The sequence below is a fragment of the Labrus mixtus genome, chromosome 1 (genome assembly GCF_963584025.1).
Source record: "Labrus mixtus chromosome 1, fLabMix1.1, whole genome shotgun sequence".
NCBI classification, from domain to species: Eukaryota; Metazoa; Chordata; class Actinopteri; order Labriformes; family Labridae; genus Labrus; species Labrus mixtus.
In genome coordinates this window covers 7,998,421-8,016,440 of record NC_083612.1, presented here as the reverse complement: position 1 = coordinate 8,016,440, position 18,020 = coordinate 7,998,421, and the positions used below count along the sequence as shown (strand labels likewise).

Sequence of the window (18,020 nt, the reverse complement as noted above, 5' to 3'; positions counted from 1 at the left end):
GACTCGGGTCCAGGTGTCTGACCAGGTGTGGCCCTAAGATGATGGGCAGCAGAAACACACCCACTCCATGAAGAGGAAGAGAGGGGAGTTTCCTTCAACAATGCTGCCACCTGCTGGTGAGTCTGTTTACAACCTTGAGGTCAGATCACAGAAAACGGAAAGATTGAGACATGAACAAACATCCACACAATGCTGCCCTAAATGAAAACCAAAATTAAATCTTGAGAAATTCATCAGATCAGCGTTCTGCATCTGTCTGACAGGAGTGATGTCTATTATGGGGACAGGAGCTTTTTTTTTTCTCACTGGGCAACAGAAAAGACAACTGTGTGAAGAGCAACAAAAGTGGATAGAAGGAGGTAAATAAGGAAAGGAGGAGGTAGAGATTGCCAGAAGCGTGTATAGAATAAATGAAGGGAGCTAGATAAGGAAAGAGTCAGAGGAAAAGCAGGATGTGAGGAAGTAGAGAAGGAATTAAGGAGGTACAGTAGGAAAGGAAAAAAAAAAAGGAAAGAAGGAAGTGGAGGAGAATAGGAGTAAATCTGTCTGCTCATCTCAGATTTTCAGCCCTACAAAGGTCAGTCCTTATGTGGAACCACCAAAAAAGTCTGGACTGTCCTAAATGTTGCCACTTTGCGAAAATGTCCTCACTTCTGAGACTACAAATGTATGTTGGTCCTCACAGAGATAGTTGTACACACACACACTTGCTCTAATTACTTTTTTTGTGCAGAATTGTTTTTTTTTTCTTCTATAAATTTTCCCATAAATAATTAGTTTTTTATTGTATTAAATATGCGATGCTAAAATGCTTCTTCCTGTTGGGTTACAGGTGATTAGGACCACAGCTTCACCTGGCCCTAATCCTGGACCAGAACCATGACGGAGCAGGAGAGACTCCATCGGTCAACTAAACACTGGACGCATCATTTGAGTGAGTCAAGATTATGATTTTAATGATTGAACTTTATTTTCTAAACAGTTTTGTGTTTTTTTTTGTTACTTTTGGGGAATCGGAAACTCTGCCGCCCACTACAGGCAGAGAGCAGAAACTGCAGGCTCAATATAGAAAAAGGATGAAAACACAGCCAGGAATTCAACAACAAAAAAGTAACTATAGGACCAATGAAACCACTCCGACAAGTGATAAAAAAAAAGTTGTTTATTGGATGATCAGCTGACACTGCCATGATATCACAGAGCAGGAAATGGAAGACAGAGGCAATAAGGCAAAGTGGATGCAGCGGGGCAACCAGAGGGATCAAAGACAGAAGGGACAGCATAAACTCTTCTGGGAGTCCATGTTGTTTATTTTCTACAAATGATTGTAAACATCTGGCTTTTACATTTGGAGCCTTCATTTGTCTTTATTCACTTCTCTGTCCCTGTTTTGTTTTTTTTCAAACTCAACAAAATGGCACAAATGAAATCAGTTGGTTTTTAACCAGCCATGCTGCAAAAACATCTCACTAAATTAGGACTGCCATTTTTCTTTACTGAGGATTTTAGATGTCTTCCTGCAGCTCTGATCCCCCTACGCAGCGTATCAACACATCAGATAACAATTCAGACACATCAAATTATAATTATAATCATTGTATATTTGCATAGCGACGTTTTTATCAAAGTTACAAAGTGCTGGAAAAAATCAAAATATAGCAATTTACAATAAACAAACGATGTAAAGTTAAGAGGCCTCAGAAACACAGATGAACACCGTTTACTTAATGATCTGCTGATTAAAGACACTTTTTGTTTAATTCCTATTTGGGTGTGAAACGGTAAAAATGTTAAAAAGTGAAGCAACTGAATGTGACAAGAGCATAAACATCAAGAAACATAAACAGCCTTCATTTGGAGTGATCGATCAAATTCATAGCTTTCAGTCACATGACTTGTGCGGAGGGCTTGAGGGGGAAAAAAAGTTTTTTTGGCGGCCACCATTGAACACTGTGAAGCTGCAGCACGGGATTTTTAGTTTTCTATGTCTTCATCCACTATGCATGTTTACATCACCTGACAACCACAGAAACTGAAACATTAAGATAGACTGCACATTTTTAGGGCCTTGTGACGTTATTTCAAACTCTAAAAAGAGCAAAGTCCTTGCCAGAACTTCGCTTCAGTGATGTTTACTTTCCCCTGACATAGTCACCAGGATAAAAACCTCCAAAAGTACAGACAGCTTTATGTATTTTCGCTGTGGCTGGGTCAGTAATACTGCTGCCGTTTGGGAAGTGAAGCATCAAAGCATCAGTGAGTGCTAATTAGCTAACATTACCTAGTTAATGTTGGCTAACGACCACATCAGGATCACTGTCAGTCAGTGTTCTGCAGTAAAGTTAGTTAAAAGGCAGGAATATTTTGATCAAGTGAACAATACTTTACGGCAGGATGAGGGGAAGTCTGTTTCTTAATCTCTCGAGGGAGAGCGGTGCGTCTTGTAACATTAATCCACAATCTCCTCCTCTCTGAGTTTTCTTCCTCAGGGTGATGGGCTAGTCTCCTCCTCCGTTTGTGCAACAGCAACTTTCTCTCATTTCAATAACAACAACTCAAGCTGCTTAAAAAATACTAGGTGGCAACTGAGGCCGGTATCTTCTCCGCAGCGTGCAGCAGTATGAAGCCCTTTTTTGTCCGCTATGAAAACTATGAATTGATTGATCAGTCAGGATGTCAAAAAATGATATTTAAAGAACAAAGTCAAACAAGGGACGAATAACAACTAACAGATCAACAATGTTTCCATTCAGCTCAGGTAAGAAAAGCGAGTACAGACCGTTATTAATCGGCGGGTTATGTTTGAAACGTTTCGACATTACTGTATGCTAAAGCACCTTGGTTTAAAAACACACAGAACATAAAGTGCAGCAGGACGGCGAAATTGATAATGATACAAAAGAATAATTCTAGTAATACTGCTGCAGTGAGTCTGTAAAGAAAACACACAGTTGAAAGAAGTTTCCTATGAAGACGTCCGACTCCACAGTTTGTGTAAATATCGACCGCCATGCCCCGATCAAAACCAGAAAACACAATTTATCCATGCTTTGCAAGAAGGTGGCTACTTCCTGTTAGACGATGACTTTAAGTTCTGTAGTAGTAGTTTTTACTATTTATGAAACAGAAGATTCTTATTGATGGTGGAGGGGGTTAACGCCCTCTTAGCTTGAATAAGTCATTTTTAAAACACATAATTATTCATCTCATGAATAATCTGTTTAAAGTCTTCAGAAATGACGAGAAAGTAATGTGTAATGTGGGAAGACGGCTTTCCTGTAACGCTACAAACAGATTGAAGTGTGAGAGAAACTAGAAGCGCTGTCACACATGCGTAAACAAATTTGAGTTTTTTGGTACAGCAAACCGTATTTAACAACGACAAGTTCTACAAACACAACGATGAACTTAACACCAAAGTTTCTGATCATTTCTTTAAAAGGGAATCACTACTGAGACTCAATTAAAACAATTAACACATTCACTGGTTTCATACATTTGCGTTAATAACTCAAAATACAATAAGACTTGTTTGATCGCTAAAATAAAGTTTCATCTTCAACGATCTTCAAATCGCTGATAAGATTCAACCTTGAGCTCCATTAAGGCTTTTTTTAAAGACTTTTTTAAGGAAAGGAAATCAAAATATGAACGTATGATATTTTCTACATTGCGTTCTTTTTTCAAATATATCAGAAATGCAAATGAAATTGATTTGTAATGCCTCCAGTAATTCACCAGTGAGTCAAACAAATGTAACTATTAAGATCAGAAAACAGAACTGAGAGTATGGACGGACTGAAGCTGCACACGGGTGAAACATAAATACTTCAGATTTCTACAAAAATAAGAATTTAAACTAACTCGTGATAAAAATCCCTTGTTAAATGTTAAAAAGTAAATTATCAGAGGGCTGCTGTTAAAGATAGTCGAGTGGTTGAAGCTCCATGAAATATAAAAATGAAGAAAAGGCATCAATTACTTTATCAGTAACTTGTTTTTTCTGCAAACCAGAGTCCGTCTGCTGCAGCTGATCCCGACACAAACGACAGACAGATTCATGTTTCTGCTTTCCTCAGATTTCTCATGAGTCTTACTATATATATATATATATATATATATATATGTCAGTGTAAAGATTTAAACATATTTCATAATAAGAAATAGAGCCCGACCAATGAATCGTCCGATATTAGTTACTATATCGTTTACATGCACAGTGAAGTCGAGCTCCATTAGGTTGGAAGTATGTCTGACTCCACTACAGTAGGTGGCGGTAAGCCCCTTTTTAGCTCGTTAGTCCAGGTGATCTTGTTACAGGTAAAAAGGCAAAGGGGTGGCGGGATGTCGAACTTACTTACTTTACTTTTCTTAAAATATGTGAGGCACACTATCCCTAAAGCTGATGATGATATCCAAAGGGAGAAATCAACATGACTTCTGATATGCTATGCATTTTAACTGTTCGTCTTCTGGGTCGTATGCTGCATTCATGTGGTGTCGGACACATTGGGGGAAAAAAAACTAGTTTCCGACAGAATAATGAAACCTGTTGGAGGTATGAAGTTTGAAAGCTGACAGCAGAAAGACTCTGACGAGGAGAACGAACTGCAGAGACGATTTAACAAACAAAACGCAGCAGCCGTCACATTTAGAACATTTATATCTGTTTAGATAAAATAAGATCTGAAATATAATATGTCATATACTTTATATATACTGTATAGTTTATAATATATCGGTAGTTTCTGCCAACATATTTATTTCAGTGCTCGCTGATTGAAGACTTCAGGTTGATACTTTCAGAAAGATTCATAAAGTGAATGCTGCATTGAAATGATAGAATCATAAAAAACTAAATATATTTGTAAAAATCTTAAATGACTAAAAGTTTTGATAATAAAGTTGTAAACGGTAAAAGAGGACACACGTTAATGTCACATGAAATGAGTTGTTAAATAATCCGTCGATTGTTTGAAATGTGTCATGTTCTTCTGTTTTGATGCACATGATTTATTCATTTAACGTCCTGATGTGTGAGGTTATTATAGACTCGATTCAATATGTAGAATACCCCGATCTTTGTCTCTGTTAACACAAATATAAACGTGTTAGTGATGATTGTGACCGTCTAAAGTCCTCTCTGAAGATTCATCGTTAATGATTATCACTTATCTGATCAGGTCCTCGTCAGGCTCCAGTCTTTCTTCCTCCAGCCTGCAGATAACAAACCTCTGCAGAGCTGCTGCGACACTTAGCGGAACAAAAACAGTCAAACACAGACGTCCACTCAGAGAAAAATGTTCTCTTCGGATTAAGATGTCCTCAAAGAGGGAGGATGCTTCGACTGAGAGCCGCCGTCCTCTTAGAGTAAGACGTCATATCGAAGAGCGAGGGAGGGGGGAGGGGGGAGGGGGCGTCCTCTCAGGATGCAAATTAAAAACACAAACAGGAGGAGGCGTGCAGGAGGTGAGCATTGAGATCTGAGCTGATTAAAAAGCAGAGACGCTCCTGAGGGAGCAGATTCAACATGAAGACGTCTTCATGATTTCCACAGGTTTGATTCTCGGCTGACGTCCTCCTGCAGTGCGAGGTTCAGTTCTGCAGCAGCCAGAGGAGGAAGAGGAGGAGGAGGAGGAGGAGGCGAGAGTGGGAGCTCCTCCTACAACAGTGTACACCTGAAGAAGCTCTTTTTAGATCGAGACTCTGTGATTTTAACCGGCCCGCCTCCTCCTGACGGGTTGTTGTCGTTCTGCAGGAAAAAAACAAAGAGTTGAGTCTTCAGCCACATGAACAAACCTGAGGATCAAACAGCTTGACTTCTTACTATTCTGGATGTTTTGATTTTCAGACCATCTCTCATGTTGCTTCGTGATGTGTGTGTGACATTAACTCACCATCTTTCTGTTGAGTCTCGTCATGATGTCTCTGCCGAGTGTGAAAAAGGCCTGAGGAGCAGAGAAAACGGGGATTATTATCGTTTCCATAAAGTAGCGACGTGAAATCTCCGACCAGGACTCACCTCCTCCACGTTGATACTGGACTTTGCGCTGGTTTCCAAAAACTTGATCCCGTAATCGATGGCCAGCTGAAAGACGAGAGGAGACGACGCAGATTCAACACAGATGAAGAGTGAACATCAGATCTAAAGAACTCGTTAACAAAACTTTTCAGAGGCTTCAGATAATTCAACAGCTTCATGTTTAATTTGTCTAATTTAAAGAAAGGTTGTCAAACATTTTCAACACTTTTTTAAAATGATACAATGTTGTCCCGATGTGAGCAGAGGTGTTAATGGGAGTAATGGTTTCACTGGTTTAGACACCCTGACACCATTGTAACCAGAACTCCCGCTAAGAAACAGGAACAGACCTTCTCTCCTCTCTCTTTGGACACTTGTCTCTTGTCGTTCATGTCACATTTGTTTCCCAGAACCATCCTCTCCACGTCTGAAGACGCATGCTGGAAAAAAAAAAAAAAAGACACAAACATTTCTGTAAACCTTTCTGTGTTCTAACCTCTCTCCATTTTTCCATTTTTCTCCATTCAATATTGATCCTAGTTTGAGCACGTTTCTGCTCGTGGAGCTTATTAGAAACATGCAGAGGCTTTTTAGGTCGGGTACAATCACTTCTATCTGAACCACTTCTCTTGACCGCTTCCATCGCTGCAACACCTGTTTGACCTGATAACTGCTCTCATATCTGGCAAACCGAGGGGCGTCCAAAACGGCCGTGTGGGGGTGCCTTAATTTAAAACCGCTTACCTTCTCTGGTCCAAACAAATCCAGATTTTAATTTCCCTCTGGATCAATAAAGTATCTATCTATCTAGATTATTATATTGATTATTATTGTTACTATTTATTGTGGATGATTACAATAAAGCGTTTTGGATTGAATTGGAAAGTCTGTTGTGTTGCAAAGGTTATCAGAAATGGAAATGATGGTGTGCTCCTTTAAATAAAATAAAAAACTGAATATCTGGGGTTCACATGTTTCAGTCTGGTTAAATAAAAGCATTCAGAAGAAGCAGCTTCAGTCCTCACAGGTTAGTTTTTTTAACTCATGTCTTACACATTTTGGCCACTAGATGGCAGCTCTGAACCAACAGTCACTCAAATGTTCAACTTAAAAGTTATTTTTCTGCTCGACAACATTAAATCAAACTCTATCCCCAAAGAGAGCTACGCCGTCGTTGAGTGATGTCATGTGGAGGGATGTCATTAGGGGGTTGGGGGGGGCTTACCTCCTCGATGTTGCGTATCCAGTTCCTGATGTTGTCGAAGGACTTCTCGTTGGTGATGTCATACACCAGCATGATGCCCTGAAACACAAAGGACAGGAAGTGACATCAGAACAGGAAGTGCCCTGAGAGGCCTTGGTGACATTTAGCTCCGGATGTGTAAAGAAAAAACACACACACACACACACACACACACACACACACACACACACACACACACACACACACACACACACACACACACACACACACACACACACACACACACACACACACACACACACACACACACACACACACACACACACACACACACACACACACAGATTCATTCAGCTACTCCCTCACTGACAGAAAACCTTTATGCATGTATCAATATGAAGTATTTTTTTCACAGCACTAAGCTCAAAACATCTGGGTGTGCATGATGGACACCTGCTCCGTCCAATCAGCAGGAAGGGGGCGTGTCTTACCATGGCTCCTCTGTAATAGGCCGTTGTGATGGTCCTGAACCGCTCCTGACCCGCCGTGTCCCTGCAGGAACAGGAAGCACACTGTGTTTAAAGACGCTTGGCGCTGACCTCTGACCTGTTAGTGACCTCTCAACAAATAAACCAGCTCTCATCTGTTTAAACTCATTTTATAAAGTGAGAAGGACGGACGTCTGCAGAACATCTCAGCGCACTCTTCATGCAGAACGAGACCAGATTCTCAATTATTTCATCGATTTGAGGTCAAGAGTTTGTTAAATCTTCAGGTGAACAATTCCAAGAGTCCAAACTCACCAAATCTGAAGTTTGATCTTCTTTCCATCGAGCTCGACCGTCCTGATCTTAAAGTCGATGCCTGAAACACGAGAGAGAGAGAGAGAGAGAGGAACACAAAGTCAGAAACCAAAACCCTTCACAGCGCCACCATCAGAACAAACCCGCCTCATTTGATCTCATGAACGCGTGTCATCTTTCTGTCTTTGCAGATAAACACATCACAAAGATCTGAATTTATCCCAAAAAAAAATGAGAAGATATTTCCTGAGAAACCTTCGATGTTTTCTCACATCGGACTCAAATTAATCGGTGCCAATTTAGTGTTGGAAAAAAGCTTTTTGGATGTCCTTTTTTAAAATGATGATTCATATAACACTTTGTTTTCATCATAGAAACTAAACACGATACAACTATGAAACTAACAGACACAAAAACTACACGTCATGTCATGGACAAAATAAAATACTTTAAAGCCTCAACAAGCAAGAGGCAAAGAACGTGGTGACGCCTGGACGTCACCAAGCAGAGAGTACATTTAAGAATTAAGATGTCTAACGACTGGGCTCCAGATTTTTACATATTAACTCGTGTGTGTGGATACTGAGCCGTTCAGGGTGTATTCTAGACACCACAGTTCCCAGCACCAACCCCACCCGCCCGCTCAGTGAGGTGCGTTTGTTTCTCGGCCCTGGATGTTAAATCTGTCAGCTGACTGAGTGTGAGTCCGACCTTAAAAAAGGAAGTCAGAGATATTTTTATCAAACAAATGTGAGCGACCGTCGTTTCCTGCTTCAGCAGCAGAGAAAATCTTTTTCCAAGAAGCCTGACAGCAGCTTCGTTTCCTGCAGCGTTTCCTGCTCACAGCGCAGAGGAGCCCTTAGTGATGCTGGTTCAAAATCCCCCCCTGTCCTCCGTCTCTACACCCTCACCCTCACCCTCACGCCAACCCTCCTCAGCTCACACACACAGTCCCACCTGCCTCAGTGTCCTGGAGCAGCACGTTTAACCAGCAGAGGACCATGGACAAATCCGCGCCCCCTTTAAAGCATCAACACAGAAAAAAGCTGCGACAGGTAACAACAGATATCACTGTTTGTTTGTTTCAGTTTATTAAAGTAAGGAATAACTAGAGTTATATACTGAGAGTGTTCTGCTGATGTTTATCTTCATCGCTGAGGGGCGGTGGAGGCGTTTTCAGGAGGAGGAAAAGAAGAAGTCAAAACAAAAGGAGGACTATGAATGACACACAGGAGGGTGGATCAGCAGGTCAGAATAATAATGTGTGTGTGTCAAATATGAATTAGTAGAGACAAGACTCAGAGAATGTGTGAACTTCATAAAGACACTTTAAAGACGTCTGTTATTATTTTTGTAAAGTGCAGGAGATTTAAAATTTAGAAACACATTTTCAGTTCATGGGGATGAAATTTGAAGTATATTTCTCATTTCAAAATGTTAACAAGAAGCGATCAGCACAACTTTCCTTACAAACATCCATACAGTTTGTCTTTTACCGAGGGGGGGGGGGGGGGGGCTGGAGCCGATCCCAGCTGTCATTGGGCGAGAGGCGGAGTTACACCCTGGACTGTTCAACAGCCAATCACAGGGCTGACATATAGAGACGGATAACCAGCCACACTCACATTCACACCTACAGACAATTTAGAGTCAGCAGTTAACCAAAGACGAGCATGACTTTGGACTGTGGGAGGAAGCCGGAGAACCCGGAGAGGACATGCAAGCTCGGAGAAGCTCCTGTACAATGAGATTGGAACCAGGAACCTCCTGGTTGTTAGGCAACAGTGCTAACCACTGCACCACATTGAAGCCCCACTTAATATACAGTGGAGATTTACTTCTTCATAATTTACAGCAGCCGTCTGCAGAAATGAAGCGATGCCTGCGAGCTAGCTCAGGCAGACAACTCACCCTGCTTCATCATCATCATCCTCAATCACCTGACCACACCTCCTTCCAACTAGTGGTCTATTTAAGCTATCTTTCTCATTTCCAGCTCTGACCTGCACCAGTGCTGTAGTCTCGCTCAGCCCCACCACCACCTCCACCACCACCACAGCATACACATGTGGGCTCTGACTGGAGGGGGGTTTAAGATATCATCCCATCACTCCTCAAATGTCTGCATGTAAAATCAAACTGTGAGGAGGGAGATGAGGTCAGAGCCTCGACGCCAAACACAAACCATGTTCTGCTGCTGCACAAAATCAAACGCGACTTGTCTGACTGGAATGCATTTTGAGGAACGGCTCAAAATCCACACAATTAAAAAGTGCCAATCTGTCTGATGTGTTATGAGTGTTCTTAGTTTCATCTTTAGGTGGACGCTGCGTCCTCAGCTCATTGTGCTATTTGAGAAGTTTGGGTTATTTTCATGCATCAGCCCGATAGAAAAACATCGACATACATGTGTCAACAAGGTCCATGATCATGTTTATAAAAGATTAAACATGTAAAAAAAAAAAAAGTCTCTCAATCAACAGCAGGCGAGAGAATTCAGATCTGACTGAGTGCTGATCTAAACTTTCAGTCTTCTCCTCCTCCCTTCATTCTTCTCCGTCACCAGGAAGTGAAACCGAGTCACTGCTGGTTGTTACGGAAACGTGCAGCAGAGCAGGTCAGTGACCTCCTTCCTCCTCTGCTCTCCTGCTCCCCTCCTCAACAGAAGATTGTCGTTTTCACTCCAAATCTGATTTCATTTAAAAAAAATAAAAAAAATAAATAAAAAAAGTTCTCGATGGGAAATTTAAATCTGCAGATGTTTTCATGCAATCACACAAACACGGACAAAGAGAAGACACATTTTGTGATTTCTTTGAGCTGGATTCATCGTCTTCTGACAATTCTTAGACCAAACGATCGATCCGAGTCATGATCAACAAATGAATAAAGAAATAAAAGTGAGTTGACATATCGGACAGTTTCAGGTTTTCCGGCTGAATGTTGTTGTTTACTGTAAATGTGTCTTTGTGTTCAGTCTGTGATAAATCCATCATGAAGATCTGTGTCACATCTCTCACATACAACAGGCCTGTTCCCACACACACACACACACACACACACACACACACACACACACACACACACACACACACACACACACACACACACACACACACACACACACACACACACACACACACACACACACACACACACACACACACACACACAGTCAGAGGTCAGCTGACTCTCACGAGACCCCAGCAGCGTGGTGACAGTGCGTCCTCTGTCCGACCACAGCAGCAAAGGATTGTGGGAGCATATTTAAAATTCGTCAAGTATCAGCAGCTGAACCGAGAGAAAAAACTAGCAGACACACATGGCCGTTTCACTTCTGATGACATCACGACTATGCAGCAAGGGGGGGGGGGGGGGCCCAAAGTGGTACAGACGTGACATCAATAAGGGGGTAATACAGGTGAGGACTCAGGACAGGTGGAGATATTCAGACAGCTTCCTGTCATCCAGGGCTGAAGGATATTAGAAGAAAGAGTCATTGATTGAATGAGCAGCCCTCCTGTCAACTCATCATCACACACTAAGTATGTAAAGCCACACACTTTAAAGGCAGAATATGTGACTTTTCATCCAGCAGATGTCGCCCTTGAGCATCAGCATGAAACCAAAACAACTTGCGCTGCATTGTTGTGTTAGCATGCTAATGCTAGCGATCTTTATTATGCTGGTATCTTCACACTGCATGTAAATTTACCTGAAATGAGCGTGATCTAGAAACACAGTTAAGCAGTGAGTACAGTATGTTATTCTTCTTTTCTCTAGTCCCTCAATTAAACAACTTTTATACGCGAGGGGAGGAGTCAGCCGGCCGTCCTGGCGATGTAAACAAACTGAAGATAGGACTCTGAAAACATCACAGACAGTGGGACTCGGGTGTTACACCCATTGTAGACAGTCATGACTCACAGAGTTATTTTCAGAGGATATATTTGATTTCTATTATATTTAAGTGTGAAAAATCTCATATAAAGCCTTTAATGAAACGTGGTCACTTTTATTTTGAAGTTAAGAAAATCAGTATTCTGCTGTTTGGTGCTGCCCCAAAAATAAGTCGACCAAATGGTTAGTCGATGAGTAAACGCAAAGCAGAGCAAGTCTTCAACGAGAAACCCTCAAACCCCATCCTTGAGCTACTGTCTGTGTTTTCAGACCGGAAGTTAAGATCAAGTTCAGTGCAGAGATGCAAAGTCAGGGCACAGGCACGAGCTGAGTGCAGGAGGAAATGTTCATTACAGTGCTGAGGTTCTCCTGATGTACGCACGATGCATAAGAAAGAAATGGACGATCCAAATTCCACTCTGAAACCTTTCAGACATAAACCCTGCTAAGTAGTGTCCACTCGAGGAATCCCGGTACTGATCCTCGCTGACAGGCCGTCAATCTTGGCTCTGGTCAGACTCAAGTACCTGAAAGCATCCAGACAGAGTCTGGCTGATGCAGTGAACCCTGACACGAGAGTTTTCAAATACCTCTGTGTCTTGAGAATAAAGACAAACGATCCTGGGTCAAACTAAAGTAAGTAAAAGAAGGGGGGGGGATAAGGTTAAAGGTGATTCTGCTGATCCTCATTTTAAAACTCTCCATTAGTGTCACAATGCTGGACTAATGTGGACATAGTTTCAGATCGTTAGGTAAACGTATGTCGGAGTACTAGGAGTGCATGTAAGTGAGGGGGCGTGGCTTTAGAGGGAGCACAGGGGGAGGGGGCGTGGCTTTAGAGGGAGCACAGAGGGGGAGTGGCTTTAGAGGGAGCACAGAGGGGAGGGGGCGTGGCTTTAGAGGGAGCACAGATGGGGAGGGGCGTGGCTTTAGAGGGAGCACAGGGGGGAGGGGCGTGGCTTTAGAGGGAGCACAGAGGGGGCATGGCTTTAGAGGGACACGGAGGGGGCATGGCTTTAGAGGGAGCACAGAGGGGGCGTGGCTTTAGAGGGAGCACAGAGGGGAGGGGCGTGGCTTTAGAGGGAACACAGAGGGGGCGTGGCTTTAGAGGGACACAGAGGGGGCATGGCTTTAGAGGGAGCACAGAGGGGGCGTGGCTTTAGAGGGAGCACAGAGGGGGAGGGGGCGTGGCTTTAGAGGGACACGGAGGGGGCATGGCTTTAGAGGGAGCACAGAGGGGGCGTGGCTTTAGAGGGAGCACAGAGGGGGGAGGGGGCGTGGCTTTAGAGGGAGCACAGAGGGGGCGTGGCTTTAGAGGGACACGGAGGGGGCGTAGCTTTAGAGGGACACGGAGGGGGCATGGCTTTAGAGGGAGCACAGAGGGGGCGTGGCTTTAGAGGGACACGGAGGGGGCATGGCTTTAGAGGGAGCACAGAGGGGGCGTGGCTTTAGAGGGAGCACAGAGGGGGCGTGGCTTTAGAGGGACACGGGGGCGTAGCTTTAGAGGGAGCACAGAGGGGGCGTGGCTTTAGAGGGACACGGAGGGGGCGTAGCTTTAGAGGGACACGGAGGGGGCATGGCTTTAGAGGGAGCACAGAGGGGGCGTGGCTTTAGAGGGACACGGAGGGGGCATGGCTTTAGAGGGAGCACAGAGGGGGCGTGGCTTTAGAGGGAGCACAGAGGGGGCGTGGCTTTAGAGGGACACGGGGGCGTAGCTTTAGAGGGACACGGGGGGGCGTGGCTTTAGAGGGAGCACAGAGGGGGCGTGGCTTTAGAGGGACATGGAGGGGGCATGGCTTTAGAGGGAGCACAGAGGGGGCGCGGCTTTAGAGGGAGCACAGAGGGGGGAGGGGCGTGGCTTTAGAGGGAGCACAGAGGGGGCGTGGCTTTAGAGGGACACGGAGGGGGCATGCTTTAGAGGGAGCACAGAGGGGGCGTGGCTTTAGAGGGAGCACAGAGGGGGGGAGGGGCGTGGCTTTAGAGGGAGCACAGAGGGGCGTGGCTTTAGAGGGACACGGAGGGGGCGTGGCTTTAGAGGGAGCACAGAGGGGAGGGGGTGGGTGCAGACGGGGCACTGAGGGAATGCTACTTTCAAAAATCATGCTAGTTTTTGAAAATGACCGACCCTGCCTTTACCTTTTGGTCGGATTAATACACTTACACATAAAGTTTAACGTCTTGTGTTTGCGTCCGAGTTAAGAACGTGTCATAACTCGGTGCTGCTCTTGTCCTCATTTCAAACTGCGACAGAGAAACGGCTCCAAATACAGTGAAGCAGGTGGATCATTTCAGCTTCTGCACCCAAAATAAAAATGAAAACACACACACACACACACACACACACACACACACAGTGAAGAAGACAGTCTCACTTCCTGTCTCGACCAGGCAGACACACTCGGCTCAGCTAGCGCCGACGAACAGGAAACACACAGAGGAAGACGCGCGTGTGTGTGTGTGTGTGTGTGTGTGTGTGTACATAAGGGTTAAATGTCGTGTGTGTGTTTCAGTGGGACAGCTCTCGTGTGCCTGGTGACCTCTGACCTGCTGGTACAGGATGAACTTAAGTAGTGACAGAACTTTCAGTCACACTGAATGGAGGAAGAATAGATTGTTGTGTTCTGCACACATGCTCACTACAAAACAAGATGGAGATCTCCTGACAGAAAAGAAGAGCTCTTTTGTTTGTCCTATTGTTAAAAAAAACATGAAAATCACCGAACAGGAATGTGCAGACGGTTTGAGAATAGACTACAGATTTTCTTTGGTTCAGAATCACATGTCACTAACAGTCTGATGTGCAGCTGTGCTGATATTCAGAACATCAGAACTCTCTGGACAAGAGGAAGTCATTCAGTGTGTTTACATGGACTTGAGTATTCTGGTTATCAGCCTTATCCCGGTTTAGATCATATTCAGAATTCAACGATTACCTCGACTGTAAATATTAATGGAAGAAGCCTGAGTGATGTCACCCATGGCTCATCAGCAGCAGCCGCCATGTTGGAAATCCTGTCTCACTCTAACTTTCAGTCAAGCTGACGACAGGCTGAGAAATGGAGCTGAGGCGGGTTTTAAGCCACCAGACGAACTGTTACATCCCGCCCACCTGTCAATCATGTCAGCTACGCGCTCTGTGTTTTGGTTAGCATTGAGAGACCTCTAAGCAACTTTGAAAACTGGAATGGCAACTCGCCACAGATGAGCTGTTAAATGAATGTTGTCAACTCTGTCAGACGTCAACGTGTGATTGCTTTTCATAAACACAAATTTGATTTGTTCTTAATTGCTGTAAATTGTTTGTTTTTGTATCTCGACGTCTTTGTAAATGAGGGAAACCTCAAAGATTTTCAAGTCTTCAATAAAGGTTGATGATGATGATGATGATGATGATGAACTCGGTCAGATTTTCCATCTGACAGCTGTGACGTAACTCCATCTCCTTTATTGATTGAATACTTTTTTTTTCTAAATGTGTTTATTTCATTATTTCCTTTGTTAAATTAATACATTAAGTTATTTTAATACCATTACTACATAAATCACTTCATTTAATGGATGCAAACGATGTAGTCTGAAGTCTTGATATGATGTCCAGGTGTCACAGATGGATTTATTTGTTGAATAAAAAGAAACCAAACTTTTTCATTGTACAGCTGATTGAATAATCTTGTTTTTAATAAATAAAATAATCATATTAAAATTGTCCTTAAGGTTTTATTCTAAAATACTGTGACTTTTTGTTTGTCTAAAGCCCGTTACAGGGTTTAATAGCCAAGACTTTGATATTTTAAAATATATTTTTATATATTTATTTATTTATTTATTTAAATATTTATTTATTTATTTATATATTTAAAACAATTTTGAACAGAATTTTTTTTTTTTTTTCAATTCTCAAGAATGGGTGAAAGGTATACTGACTTGTTTTTTTACAGGTGATCAAAGAGCCTCTGTGTTTGTTGTCTCATCCTCCTGATGAGTGAGGGGCAAAGCTCTCCTCTCTCTAAAGATAACATCTGGACTGTGAGCCCCCCCCCCCCTCCTCCTCCTCCCCTCCCGCCTGTAAGCTCGGGACGTTACGTTACCTAACACCTGAGTTAACCCTCCGTTAAACCGGGAGGGAGGGGGGGAGAGGGGGTGTTGGACTCACCGATGGTGGAGATGAAGGTGGTGTTAAAGGCGTCTTCACTGAACCGGAACAGCAGGCAGGTTTTACCGACGCCGCTGTCTCCGATCAGCAGCAGTTTGAACAGATAGTCGTACGTTTTCGCCATTCTCAGTCCCGCCCTTCCTCCCGGTGCTCCCGGTGCTTTAACGGAAACCTGCCGTCCTCCTCGCACTCCCTTCGTCACACCGTCTCTCTGCTGGGCTTACTGGGAACAGTGGTCCTGACCTGTGGTGGGCTTTACTGAAACACAGGACCGAAACGGGGAGCAGGAAATGATCGAGCTTCAAGTTACCTTGACTACAGCGCAACACACATCCTGTGAGGCCTCTTCAAAATAAAAGAAGAACGGAAGCACGAGAAAACGAGATTTTCCATTAGTTTTTGTTTTCATTTCGTTTTGACTTTTTGTTTTCTTTTTCAGTTTAGTTTGAATTAGTTTTTAATGCTGGTTAAGTTTTTATTTTGGGGAAATGCTGAGTATTAGTAACGTTTATATTAGTTTTAGTTTTTGTGTCTCTGTATCGTAAAAAAAGCAACTTCTTTAAAAAATACCCTAAAATATAATTTAAGTAAGGGAAAAAACTGTAAGAACAGGCTATGTGTTACTCGGTATGCTTGTGTCAAAGACGAACACTTATGTAATATTATTTTATCTTTAGTCGTTTTGTAGGCACACAATGGCTAACCAATTAGTTATTAGTTAGTTATTTTCTTGTGTTTTATTAAAGCCACATTTTTATTTTAGCTTCAGTTATCAAACATGTTGTTTAAGTTTAAGTTTGGTGTGTTTAGGCGTGTGTTTTGTTGTTTTGAACTTTTTTTTCTTAATATATTTTTATATAACTTTTTTTTAATAAAGTATGGGCTTTTATTTTGAAGGTTTATCTCCTGTGTTTTTCCGACTGTACCGCGCAGCTTGTTACAGCCAGGAAACAGGGGGCGTTTTTTCTGTGACGTCATGTTCAGGAAGGCGTGTCCGGGGCGCGCCCTCGGGGGGTGGGCTGCCAGTTTGAGAGAAGTTTGCCGGTACTTTAATATTTATTAATCAGAGGAGAGTGAAGTGTCTTTGCTGCTCTGCTGAAAACATCAAAAGGAAAGCAACTTTAGTTCTTGAAACAATGGCTGCTGCTGCTGCTGGCACGTGGTAGCTCCTCTCACAGCTGGATTCTCACAGCTGGACTGCCAGATGACTCCAACGTTCAGCTGACGTTTATAAACATTAGTAAGGTCGTTATCTGACCTTGGAGGGTGGAGGAGGACACTTCCCTAAACCCTCTACGGAAGTTACACCCTGTTCATAAACACGGGAGGCCAGGGGGGCACACGTTCTTTAAACCAGTTAAAGCTTTATGAATGTGAGAAGCATCCCTTCCTTTAAAGGTCTTTATTTTAGACATCACACTTTGCAGGAGCTTTTTATGTTGTTCCATCCTGCCCTAACAAAAATGTGTGGAATGGACACAGCTGTGGACATGATAGAGCTCCAGTTTTTATTCAAGGGGAGGGAGATGGAAACCTGTGTAAGCTTCACCAGGTTCAGGGAACTCTCCCCTGATGCGGGTGACAACACAAGACGGGACGACCACCCTCATGTGCTGGCCCAGGTATCACCAAGCACCACCGCACTAAATTGTGGTATGCCAGGTACAGCGCTTTGTCCTAAATGAGAATAATTTAATATGCAACAAAACAAGAGTAAGGTTCAGGATGGAAATAATATTGGCCTATCACACAGGTGTCACAACACTTCTGTTAATACCTGATGACTACATGTTATGAATAAAAATATTTAGAAACTATTCTCTGTATCAATTGATTTTGAAAAACTGACCTATTGAGATCTGGTGTCTGCATCTCCCCATAGAGCTGCATGTATGTACACAGCCTGCAGCACACAGGGGTTTATTTGTATGAGGGGCA

General features: G+C 43.1%; 1 protein-coding gene across 1 annotated transcript; it reads right to left on the bottom strand.

The window, feature by feature from the left end:
- Nucleotides 1-4,870: 4,870 nt before the first annotated feature.
- LOC132985975 (ras-related protein Rab-8B) lies at nt 4,871-16,385 on the bottom strand. Its single transcript, XM_061052939.1, has 8 exons — nt 16,083-16,385; nt 8,030-8,090; nt 7,718-7,778; nt 7,248-7,325; nt 6,373-6,462; nt 6,023-6,088; nt 5,898-5,948; nt 4,871-5,752 (listed from the first exon to the last, which is right to left on the bottom strand). Exons 1-8 carry the CDS (start codon nt 16,204-16,206, stop codon nt 5,663-5,665), a joined length of 621 nt encoding a protein of 206 aa, XP_060908922.1. The 5' UTR covers nt 16,207-16,385; the 3' UTR covers nt 4,871-5,662.
- Between the last annotated feature and the right edge of the window lie 1,635 nt (nt 16,386-18,020).